Genomic DNA, 13309 nt, shown 5'->3' with positions numbered 1-13309 from the left:
CAAGAAAAATACGTTGTAAAGCATTAAACTATCAACTCATCGATGACATCCTTTACAGACGTAACTTTCTTGGCCCACTCCTAAGATGCGTAGACAACCAAGATGTTGACTACCTCCTAAGGGAAATACACGAGGGCATCTGTGGAGTACACGCAGGTCCACGCGCTGTTGTAGCCAAGCTAAACAACGCGGGATACTTTTGGCCGGGGATGCATACGGATGCGCTGACATACATCAGAAAGTGTAGGTCTTGCCAGCTCTACGCACCCAACACGCATCGCCCGAAGAATGAACTTGTTCCAGTCACCTCTTCATGGCCATTTCAGAAGTGGGCCATCGATGTGACAGGCCCATTTCCCACAGCAGCAGGGAACGTTCAGTTTCTAGTGGTGGCCATCGACTACTTCACCAAGTGGATAGAAGCAAAACCCTTAGCCCAAACAACCGCAAAACATATTAAAAAATTTATTTGGGAATTTATTATTTGTCGTTTTGGACTTCCACAGACTTTGGTGAGCGATAACGGCACCAACTTTGCTGACAAGAAGCTACAGAAGTGGCTGGAAGAACTTCAAATCACCCACACCTTTACCTCAGTGGCACACCCGCAGGGTAATGGTGAGGTGGAAAGAGCAAATAAGAGCATCGTCGACGGCATAAAGAAAAGACTTTTGGAACACAGATCCGGCTGGGTGGACGAAGTTCCACACGTCCTTTGGGCAAACAGAACGCTGAAAAAGGCCAGTACGGGAGAAACCCCGTTCAGCCTCACTTATGGCACTGAAGCAATGGTCCCAGTCGAAATTGGTTTACCCTCACCGAGGGTCTTGATTCAGCCGGAAGACAATGATGCGGAAAGACGGTTAGACCTTATGCTAACCGAGGAACGCAGAGACTTAGCCGCAGTGCGTGAAGAGAACTATAAGCGACAAATGCAAAAGTACTATAACACGCGGGTAAAACTCTGCAGCTTCAATGTAGGAGACTACATACTGCGTAACAACGAGGCTTCGAACCAACAACGCCCAGGAAAGCTGGCCCCGGTCTGGGAAGGGCCATACATTATCAAAGAAGTTCTGGGAAAGGGCTCATACCGGCTCGAAAGGCTCGATGGCACTCCCATCCCAAGAACATGGAATGGAGCTCAATTACGCAAATGTTACATGTAGATCAATTCCAAACTTGTAAAGAAAAGGCCTAGAGCCACTTATAATGGAAATGATTCTCCTTTCACATTGTGTTGATAGCCTTACCTTTATACTTATGAACTTCCCACATTGATATGCCGGTATTCACCGCATAAATATGGGAAGAAGTAAGTCGTTGCGTGTGGAAGGCGGCAAAACCCGCATAAACACATAAAACGATAAAAATATCTAAAGAAAAGATAAGGAAAACCTTCACGCAGGTCAGTTATAGGTAAAGTTTGGTCATCCCACTAAATGAAAGTGACGGTCCTACCCGCACAATCATGATAGAGGAAACTGAACACTAACCAATTAACAACCGCGCGTACGAAGGCTAACTTATTCAAAAAACTTAGAAAATTTATAAGGAAAAGATGAGGAAAACTTCCACGCATGACAGATATAAGTAAAGTTTAGCCATCCTATTAAGTGAAAGTGAAGGTCATACCAACACAATCACGAAAGAGGAAGCAAAACTTTAACTTATTTATCTGCCACGTTGAAAAGTTAACTTATCCAAGTACTTAAGAAATTGCTAAGTTAAATCAAAATATGCGTGAAATAAACAAGGCAAGGCATTAGCAAATAATCTTTATTCCATCGAAATTCAAATATTACAAGGATTGCTGGGTACATACCCGCATACAAGAGAAGCTATACAAAAATAAAAATCTACTCTAATGGTGGAAAGGGATCTAAAGGATCAAGCTTCAGGACCACTTCCACTTGGACCCGCACCATCAGTAGAGTGTGACGGTTCAAGGAAAGCTTTAAGGATAGCTAAGAGTGTGACGGTTCAAGGAAAGCTTTAAGGATAACTAGCCCATCATCAGCAGCAGCAATCTCGTTCACCTTCTCCACCACCGGATGCGGGAAGGCAGCATACTGATTCACTGCTTGGTCATACGCAGCTTCAGTATCCACATTGTAAAGAGGGAAGTTGGAAGGCGGGATGCCTTGTTCAACAAACCCTAGACCAAGCAGGAAGCCAGCCTTTTCCCCATCCTCATGAGAAGCGTTGAGGGTTGCGCTCATCGCATCGTCATATGATGTGTTCGTGAACACCCGATGCACAACCTACAAAACAGAAGTTTGTCAAACTCAAGAGTAAAGAAAAGCGTAAAGAAGTGAGAAGTTAGGAAGCTGCACATACCTGCGACAACGCTTCTCGAAGAAGCCATGCTTTGGCAACCAGAGCCTCCTGGAGGGCAGCTTGAGCTTCATTACGGGCTCGTTCGGCTTCGTTCTTGGTAAGGTTGGCAAGCAACACATCTTTGGCTGCAGCCTCTTCGACGCCCTTTAGCTTACGCTCAGTATGGTCAAGCACCCCCCTCTGGTCCAAGATCTCTTGGAGCTTCTTGGCATCTTCCATGGCCAAGGCATCATGAGCCTGCTGGAGCCTCTCCAATTTGGCTTTAAGTTCCTCATTTTCGATGCGTAGAGGCTCAGCAACAGCTTCAGCCTTGGTGGCCCTCTCGGTTGCGTTCCGTGCAGTTTCCTTGGCCAGCCGAAGCTGTTTGTTAACAGCTTGGGCAGCCTTGGAACGGGCCTCAAGCCGGGCCTGAACTTCAACCTCGAGGGCCTTGAAGGCCTTCTCCTTTTCCGCAGCAACGGCGGCAAGCTTCGCATTCTCCTCCCGGATACCCCGCGCCTGAGCCACTTCCAGGTTACGAGCCGCCTTTAACTTGTCGTTTTCACGACAAAGCAGCTCGACACGCGGCTGCATCCGGGCAACGAGAATCCGAAGCTCGTTGGACAGCCTACCCTCCTGGTAGCTGGCCATGGCTTCCCCCAGCGCACCAGCGGAGGCGGCGTGGCGTGTCCACTCGACACAATCCTCAGCAGTCCGGAGGGTCGTTCCCCGGCGGATACTCCACCGAGGAGCGTACACCTCATTGGAGTCACGAACAGCAATAAAGCAAAAAACAGTTAGCAAAAGAAATGATATAAGGAATATAGGCCAAATTAACCCTACGCACCTGTAGGGTCGACAACAGGCCGATAGCTACCAAACCCATCACCTGAACCTAAGGGATATCCATCCAAAAGGTCAGAGAGATGGTAAGGAGGCAAGGATTGGCTAGACGCCCCAACCCCGTGCATACCTGAAGGACCGGCCGTAGTCGCCGGCGCCGGAGGAGGTGTGGTGGAGGCTGCTGCAACGGAAACCAACGGAGGTGAACTCACCGGAGGTGAACTCACAACCGTGGTCGCCGCTGCGGAGGCGCCCGCAGAAATAGTCACCGCCGGCTCAGTGAAAAATTCAGTAAATATGGCACTGACAGCCGGCGGGGATGACGATACAGTTGGAACAGTTGCCTCAAAAGGATGGGCAACTGAACCAATACTGCATACAGACGCAGCCGCCTGGGTCATCGCCTCGGGTAGGTTGACCAAACCTACCGTCATGGGTCTAGAACCGCTCCTCCCCGCATCGCTTTGGAATGCAGTTGCATCCACGCCTGCATGAAGACAAGACATTAAAAACATTGCCAGAAAGATATGAAGTTAAAGCTATTAAGTTTACACATACAAGTCCTCTTGAGCTTGAAGGTGCGAACAGGCGAAGACGAACCCGATGGAGCCGGCCTTTTCACGCCGGTCACCGTCGTCGTCCGGGGCTGCTCGGAGGTGACAGCCGTCTGAACCTCCGGAACAGTGGTCTCACCACCAGGGTTCCCCGCCACCTCCTCACTTTCGGTCTCTAAGTCAGACCGATTCACCGAATCGGCAGTGGAGGCAACCTTCGCCTTGCCCTTCCCGCCGGCAGCCTTCTTCTTCCTCGCCAAGAAAGGACCATCTGCGGATTCCTCATCAGAAGATGACAAAATTAGAGGAATTCCCGCAGAGGTTTCAGCATTGACAGGGCGAGGGTTAAAAAGTTCTTTACCTGGCCGCCTGGCGCTCAGGATCTCGTGGCCTGGCGGGTAGACCTCCACGAACCGATCCGCCGTTTGCTCAAGGATGGGCAACTCGTTCTCGTCAAGAGCGCGAGTACCCATCCGAGCTGGACCACCAGCCTCCCGCGGCTGCAGGAGAGACTGCAAGTCGTTTCCCTCTGAAAATAAAGAGATGGTTAGAACAAAAACCCTAACCTAGCAAATAAAATAAAGCATACCGTAAGGGACAGAGTTCAAACCGTATTCGAGGACGATCGGCACTTGCGGAGTCTCAGAGCCGGCATCCTTCCATACCCGGCTCATTCCGAGCATCACCATCCCGGACTCCGCAAACCGGTAAACCGGAGTCTGGATCCGGGAAATCTTGGAGAACCATTCCGCCTCCTGGTAGTTGGAGGCGTGAAGGTTGGGGAGTGCTCTCCCGTTCTTGAATGTCATCGCAATAGGGACGACACGGGCAGAGATATAGAAGAACTCCCGCTTCCAAGACCGAAGACTACGCTCGGTGGCGCAAATCTTCAGACCCTTGATCCGGTTGACCAGGGTGTACCACCCTTGGATGCACCTCCAGGAGTAGAAGGTCATCAGGCGGTCGACATGGGGCTCTACACCCATAATGAGGCACACCCACTCGAAATGGCGGATCTTCGCGATCGCCATTGGGTGTACCTCCGTCAAGTGTACACCGTGTCTCTCCAGAACACGGTACACAAACTTCGTCAATGGGAACCTCAGATTCCCATAGACGAAGAATGCAGCGTACACCCCTATCTTGTCCTTGGGGGCATCGTACACCGTCTGATGAGGCTCCGGAAACTCAGGCTCGAAAGGCTCGAGCATGAACTTCCGGACGATGTGCTGGTAGAGGTCAATAGGAAGATGGCACTGGCACTCGCCAGCAGTGCTCTTGTCATCCCTTTCGGACGTCGACGTCAGGTTCTCGACGAACAACTCAGACTCCTCGGCAGTGGCCTCAAAATCACGGGTAGAAGACATGTTTTGGATGTACAGAACAACGATTTCAGAAGAATGCTCGACGGAATAGTGAGTATTCGCCGGAAATCGTTTAGAAGATGAAGAGAGAAGTGAAAGTGTGGACTAAGGTGCACCCTCTCGCCCTTTATATACTCATCGCAATTAATGCGATGAATTTAATGCGGAAGAGAGAGAAATCGCAGGTGCAATGAAACTATGACATGTGGCAAAGAGCAAGCTGGCAACAGCTGTTGAAAGGACGCGTGCCATTAATTTCGCGGCCACGCGCCAGAAAAATCGCGCCCACGCGCCTGAAAAAGCGCCTGGAATGACCATATACTGTCACGTCGCCATAACTTCCTGCACGTCCTGACACTGTCAGAAGAAACCGTCGGACGACGTTTCAACAGTTTGGACTGTTCTTATCCTTTCACCAACTCTTCGAATTTCAAAAAGATTCAAAAGTAAGCGGGAAAATACCCCTTACCTTGGCAACCAAGTAACTATAAGACAGGTGCGAGTACAGTGTCTAGGCAAAACCCTTCACATACTTAGCACCCGCAGGGAATTGAAGCCAGGAATACCTTGGAAGTAAAGTAACTATAAGACGAGTGCGGGTACAGTGTCAAGGCGAAACCCTTCACATACTTAGCACTCCGCAGGGAATTGAAACCAAGAAGGATCTTCTGGGCCATGCTTGCGGAAACGAGAATAACATCCCCGCATAGTGGGAACGTCGAGAACTAGATTGTTCAAAACTACCAAAACCTCATGGAGAATCTACACAAGTGGAACTCAACGCTCCTGACTTGCGAGGAGGTTACACACCTACCCGCATCATACCCAAAGATCAAGCAGAAAAGTCGGGAATTTCTGTGTGACATTAGGGAAACCGCGGGAAGAATCCCCACGGACAACCTTAAAACCAAATACTTTTCAAAACCCCTTGATTAAGTCCAAAGTTCACCTCACTTATTAACAATTCATGAGAAGAACATTGGACTGGGGGGACTTGAAGAGGTAGGTCCCAGCAGAGCGCAGTTGGACCCGCAACACTCACCTTGAAGAGGGACGTTTGCGCAAGGACCAACTGGTTCCGCAGGACCCACCATGCTCAGAGATGAAGACCTTACGCGCAGTACGCCAGCTGTTCCCGCAGGGAAAGCCTCCCAATGGTGTGAAGTATCCCGCCTGTCCCCGCAGCTGCGGATACAAGCCATCAGGGAAGGCTACCCGCACTAATAGCAAGGCTACACGCACAAGGCACTAACTCAATAATTCAGTGTCACCTGAAGGAACGAGCAAGGCGGGAATACTCCCGCCCAAATGAGCCAGTCTGTATGCTTCTGGAAGATCTTTTGTACTATACCTGCCAAGGTATGGACAAAATAGACAAGATCTGACCAAAGCAGCCCATGAACCAATCACAGGGTGACAGCTCACCGACAAACAGTACGAGGAGCATGCTCTAGTACTATTTGTCACTATTAGCCGCTGCCTACTCACCAACCCTTGTCGTGGCACGCACATAGCCTGCAGTTGGTGGAACAGGAATAGTACACAGCCGGCCTGGTCACTATCAGCCGCTGCCTACCCACCAACCAGCATGGCACGTGCGTAGCCCATAGTTGGTAGAACAGGAATATTCTACAGCTGGCTGTACCTGCTTGGAAACCTACCTTCGGCTATAAATACTCCAACACCTTGGAACGGTAGGATCATCTGGTATTTTACCTTCACTAGCTATTTCTCTCAATATACATTTATATTCAGAGCAATCTAGTCTGATTCTCACGCCGGAGGGTGGTCACAAGGAGGAACCCCCCCTTCTCAGTGACGAGCTTACGGTGTCTGTTTTGCAGGTCATCTGAAGAACATCCTTCTTTGCCGGACCTAACCCTCGTAGGAAACATTACTTAACCCCCAGATTATCCATAATCTGCCCGGGGTCGATTAGTGTTTCTTCAAAACACGTATCATACAACGTGTCATCAATTTTGTGTATATACGACTTGTAACTTCTGCATGAAAAATAATAGCAGTAGAATAGTACTTAAATGTGAGTGCCCTTGAACTTTCAAATTAATGTTTATATAATTGGCCGTCTAATTTTTATATTTTTGCTAATATCATATATTTAGATGATAAAATTACAAATAATATATAAAGCTTATGCTATACAAAAGAAAATATTTTAGAGATTTATGATTTCAATTAAGGCAAATTAGATTTTAATAATACCAACTAAATGTTATTGACTGATAATAATCTCAACTTAGTTTATTCCCACAATTAATCCAAAATTTAAAAAAGTTGGCTCTCAATGCCCCCCGTTAAAAAAACCTAAAGGCGTTAAGTTTTTTTTTTCGAATTTCAAACTGGTTGTTTAGGGTTTTTTTATCGGAAGGAGGATACGAATCGATTGATGTAAAACTTAGCTCGAAACGATGCTCCAAACGGCTTGATTAGTGCTTTAAATCGGGTGTTTGAACTTCAAATTAACAAAAATTAAGTTGTTTGGAGTATCGTTTCAAGCTAAGTTTTACATCAACCGACTCGTATTTTCATTTCGATAAAAAGCCCTATAAAATCAGTTTCAAATTTGAAAAAATTAATGCCATTAGGTTTTTTTTAATATGAACCATTGAAAGCCAACTTTTTAAAAATTGGGGCCATTGATGAGAATAAACTAAGTTGAGATTATAATCATCCAATAATAGATAGTTGAGATTATCAAAATCCAATTAGTCTTTTATTTGTAAGTTTGCTTATTATAATTCCACTTTTAACTTTGTCATTAAGGCAGGGACGAATCTATAGTGTATCCAGGGTGTGCCCGGGTTACCCCTCAACTTTCATGGCTAAGTACAAAATTAGAGTAAAATTTGTTTTCATGTATTAGAATACCCCTAATTAATACTAGGTTACCCCTAGAGAGTACCGAGATGAAAAAAAGAGTGAAACTAGACTACAGGATTTTATATTTTATGGTGTCACCAAAGGCTCTACTAGCAGGAACAATAAAATGACTGAAGTGAGGAAGATGACCTAATAAGCTAATACTAATATAGGAATACTGGACCATTTTAAACAACTAAGTCATGGCCCATTTCAATATATAAGTATGGTATGAGCCTTTTTAGATATTGAGAGACTGAAAGTTAAATAAGACTTATAAACCACTTGTTTCTTTCTTTTAAACAAACTTCTTAAAAACTGTTTGTTGTGTTTTATTTACTTTATGAGTTTGTTTAGTTTATTAATTTCAGAATAAGCATTTAGTTTTCTTTTAAATTTTTGAATAATATTTTCTTACTAGTCTAAATTATGTTAAACTAATATTTTAATATTATTATTGTTCAAAGGCTAAATTTATCATCTCTTTATGAAGATTTTTTTTTCAGTGAATTAATTTTTTTTAAACGGCATCACATCATTTAAATATCAATTTGATATTAATTTTATATAAAAAGGTTTTTTCTAGCAAAGATATCAATATGATATTAAGATAATGTTAAAAGAAGTTGAGATTTTAGTGTTTGTAACAAGTTGATTATTAAAAGATAATAGTCATCATATGATCGTGAATACAACAATAAAAGTTAACCCGGGTCTTCAATTATAATGTTTTGGCACTGTGGGTCATAGGTAGGGATGAGAAAATGGTATTAGTACCAAAACAAGCATTTCGGTAACAGTAAGAGTACCCAAGCATTTCAGTACCAAGCATTTTTAGAAAATCGGGATTGGTATAGGTCAGTATCGGTATGATGTCGAGCTCATCCCTAGTTATAGGTTAAAAAAATTAGATTAACCTTTAAAAAATCTTAATGTAATGTAATACACAACTTTACTATCATTCTTTTTATTTATAGATTATAACTAATAGTAAAATTAATATTTATTAACAATAATAATATTCTTGAGATCTAATTAATCTCGCTTATATTTATTTTTTTTAACGGCCAACTAAGTAACACCGGGTACTACGTACGCGGCCCAATTGGCTAAAGGTAGCCCGAGCCGGCCACTAGTCCAGACGGACGGAGCCCCTAGCGGTCCACCTGTTGAGGGATTCACCGGATAAAACCCGACCCCCACGCCCGCCAAACGACACGACAGCGAGGAGCCGGTAAACCGTGTGAGATCAGGACTCGAACCATGGCAAGCCAGGGTCATCCCTCATATCTCCCATATAAGTTGGTGATAGTGAGGTTTGAACCCTCTACCTCTCACTAGAGAAGTGAGTGCTCTAATATTGAGCCACATCCAACTATCTATGTATATTATCATGAACAATCTTTTTCGTTTGTGGATTCACTCGCCTATTAATATCACCACTATACTATCGATCATCATCAAATCCTCCTACCTTCAATCGTAATGGGTGACCAGTTTCCTCCAGACGTTATATACGAAATATTTTCAAGATTGCCGATCAAATCGTTAGCTCGTTTCCGGTGTGTATGCAAATCATGGCTCAAATACATCAACCATCCTTACCTTCAAACCATTCATCGTTTCAAAGAAGAACCCACGCCAATCATCTTCCAGCTGGTTCCGTCTGCTAATTCCAACAAGAACAGCAAACTATGCAAAATCAGTGTTTTGCGTGTAAACCAATTAGGTACTATTACTATTGAAAAAGACCACGTCTTGGATGTTCCTTATAAGGGTTGGTCTCACCAAACTCCGGTTTTAGGTTCATGCAACGGACTAACCCTGGTCTTGTATGAGAAAACCCCCTGGCATGGAACCTTGCTTACACTTATTAATCCTGTTACTAAACAACGTCACGATTTGCCACCCGTCAAGCTTAGGGACACCGAATGGGACTGTCCCAGTTCACTACAAGCAGCAGGGATAGGCTTTGATGACTCCACCAACACTTTAACCACGGTGTTTGTTCTTTGTAAAGAATCATTCTGGTCACCAGCAGGCATTAATCCACCACTATGCACCATGGTTCATCGCTTGGGGATGAGCTCGTGGCGAGAGATGCCCCAAACCCCTGCTCTTCCAATATGCGATGAAGGCGTATTTGCTCACGGACGCTTGCACTGGTTGTCCAATAGTGATGGTTTCCATTCGGCCAACGATGGAAGAAAAGTAGTGTGGTTTGATGTCAAGATGGAGGAATTCGGGTTAACAGATGCTCCTAAAGGAGGCCAATATGGTCAATTGGTTGACCTAAACGGTGAAGTTGGATTTGCATATAAGGATGATGGCATTCATATCGAGCTATGGGTATTGAAGCGGGAAGAATGGGTGTTGCGGTGTCGGTTTGATCTAGATCGGCCGAGGCATATAGATGTGGTGGTTTGTGGTTGTTGGAACGATGACGGGGACATATTGTTGACCTCCAATGGAGGGAAGAAACGGTTGTTTGTTTACACCCTAAAAACTGATGACCTGAAAGAAGTTAAGCTGGATGGTCGATGTGAGGCATATATCCGAATGCACCGAAGCAGCTTGTTTTCGATCCGTGGACAAAACTATAAATAAACTCATTGCTATAATTAGTTGTTGGTAAGGAACAAAATTCGGGTCTTCTTGTTAATTTCTTTATGTTTCTTTTTGTGTTAACATGACAACCCTTTCCCATAAACTCATTAGTTTTGAGTACGCTTTGGTCCAAAACTGCATGTAATGGTTGCAGGGCGGTTTAGAGGAGATCCAAATTCAAGGGGCAATTTAGTTTTCTTGGATTTAGTTTATATGCTTATCTTAATGTTTAAGATAAGTTATGTTTATTATTTTAATTGACTGTTTCACTGTTTATGTAGAGTAGGATTTGAGTGTTACATAGTAGTTTTCATTTTAATTGTATCATGTTATCGTTTATATTAATAAAAAGAGTCGCATAAAGTTCAGTTTCTTGATTCACTTGCTCAATAATTCAACATTGAACATCAACTCTTTATATAATTAGCCTAAGCCCGTTAGCCACCTACCACCTGGCAGTTTTGTCCTCCTAGTTAAGTAATTCAAGGTATGGATCTTCATGGACTGTTGGAGTTAATTGTTATACAAGCTTTAACATTGTTCATGTAATTATAAAATAGTTATATTGAGTCTAAAGTGTCATTGTATTTAGTATAGGGGTTGTATATGTCCAAACCAGAGTTGCAAAATGTAATACGTATGTTTGAGATGCTTTGTGAAGCGTCGCGTCAGTAAAATTGATCGTATATAACCGACGGACGTGTAACATTTATGGGCGACAACCCTAATTGAAAATTTCTTTGTTCTACTCTTGTTCTTAGTTTGATTCTTGATTTAATGATGATTGATATCAATGATCATATTGACACAAAAATAACCATTTACAGATATATATTGACAGAAGGAATAACTAAGTCCATAATCACATATAATAAAACAATTGTCAATCATCGGTAACAAAGATATATATCTTCAAATGCCAGATAAATATTATTCGAATTTTCATAAGCCCAAAAGCCCGAGTTAATTCCACTACAAAAAAATGAGTTTTGGCGGCGACAAAATTCGTCGCTAAAGACCCCAAATGTCACCGCTGATACTTTTAGCAGCGACAGGCACTACTACAAAAAGAGCACTTTTACAGCGGTTATTTGTTGTGTAAAAAGCGGTTTTGAACCGCTGTATATTGCCTCGCTGTTTTTGTAACAAAACAACACATAAACAGCGGTCTTGTCTTTGAAGCGGTTTCAAACCTATTTACAGCGGTTCCATATACAGCGGTTTCTAGCTCCAAATTGTTACAGCGGTTTCAGCTCCAATTTATTTACAGCGGTTTTCAGCTCCAATTTGTTTACAGCGGTTCCAGAACAATATCAGCTTAATATTCAGCTTTATAGCTAATAAATGTTCAGCTTATCTAAAATTAAAAATTATCCAGCAACATCAAAATCCAAATCTTATACCAAAATACAAATTCTACATATTTAAATATATTGATAACATCATCAAAATACATAGATCGAAGATTAACGTGTATCGGAATCATTTGGTCCTTACAAACAATCTATCAAAAAGTTCCAGCACTAATCTCATAATCAAATGCTTCAAGTCGTCAAGCTCATTCATTGTAGCCATTGTCGAGTCTTGCCAAATCTAAATATAAATAAATAATAGATACAATTTAGAATAACCCGAACAATATGAAGGATTTATCAATATTAAAAATCTTTACAGCTGACTTCAGAAGACAGACCATGAACTCAGCCACAACTTCTAGTGCAACCTTTTTGGCCCCATTTTGACTTTACAAAGTTAAAATAAGGCAAAAGGCTTGTTTTAATTAAAATGACAAAACTACCCATTTCGCAAAGGATTTCTCAGTTAAGTTTTAACGTCCTTTACTTGAAAGCGTAGTACCCAAAGCAGTTACTTGACAACCTTAACACCTAAACATGCTACTACTTAAAAACAACAGGCACTAACAGCATAAACAAACACGAAAATTACCCTTTTCCATGTAAATTTTAATCTGCAATAAGCTAAAAAAATCTATGTTCAAAAGATAACAAAATTTTATTTGACAATGATAAAAAGCTATTGTATGCTTGAAACATGTGATCAGTTACGGTGTATGTAATTATTTACCAAGTCTAACAACTTATTTTAAATAACTCGGCAACAATTGATGTTGTTAGGTGTAACCACAAACATGAACAAGACATTCTTGTTTGTGTCCGGTCGTTAATTCATTTGGACAATTAACTCATTTGGTTAAAACAACAAGCATACAAATATATCCAAACAAACATGACCTTTAACTCATTTGGACAATTATAAGTTAACAAGCTTTATAAGATTAACCCGTTGTATAATGTGAGCATAAGCAAATTCACCATGTTTTAATTTGAATCGATCCAAATACACAAATTTCAGAAACCTTTTCCTCTTCCCAAATCAACATTACCAGCCCTCTTAAAAATAAATAATCAGTAGAATAAAAATAAATATAAAGTCCACCTTCCTACAAGAATCATGAGCTTCATTGTAAGGCCCTGTTCCCGGTGCCTCACTTTGAACGTCGGATTTACTCATAAGCACAATTCTACAAATCAGAGTTAATTAAAACCTTTCGCGGAAACGTTAACTTCAATCATTCGTTACAAAAACATCCAAACTTGACTTTAAAACATAACATAAAACTTCATATTTTAAACATCATTTCTTCCATCTTCAGATGTCAGACGTTCAATCCATGTCATGTGTCATCCTCATGCGAGCTCATTAAACATAAGTATCTGCATG

The 13309-nt window shown here is 42.6% G+C and overlaps 1 protein-coding gene across 1 annotated transcript; it reads left to right on the top strand.

The window, feature by feature from the left end:
• Positions 1 to 9445: 9445 nt before the first annotated feature.
• LOC143532654 (F-box/kelch-repeat protein At3g23880-like) lies at positions 9446 to 10567 on the top strand. Its single transcript, XM_077027645.1, has one exon. The coding sequence runs from the start codon at positions 9446 to 9448 to the stop codon at positions 10565 to 10567; it is 1122 nt and encodes a 373-aa protein (XP_076883760.1).
• Positions 10568 to 13309: the final 2742 nt, after the last annotated feature.

The sequence above is a fragment of the Bidens hawaiensis genome, unplaced genomic scaffold, assembly GCF_021521415.1.
Source record: "Bidens hawaiensis isolate Kalapana, Puna unplaced genomic scaffold, B.hawaiensis_p1.1 tig00009540_1, whole genome shotgun sequence".
NCBI lineage: Eukaryota > Viridiplantae > Streptophyta > Magnoliopsida > Asterales > Asteraceae > Bidens > Bidens hawaiensis.
This window is presented reverse-complemented; position numbering and strand designations above follow the sequence as displayed.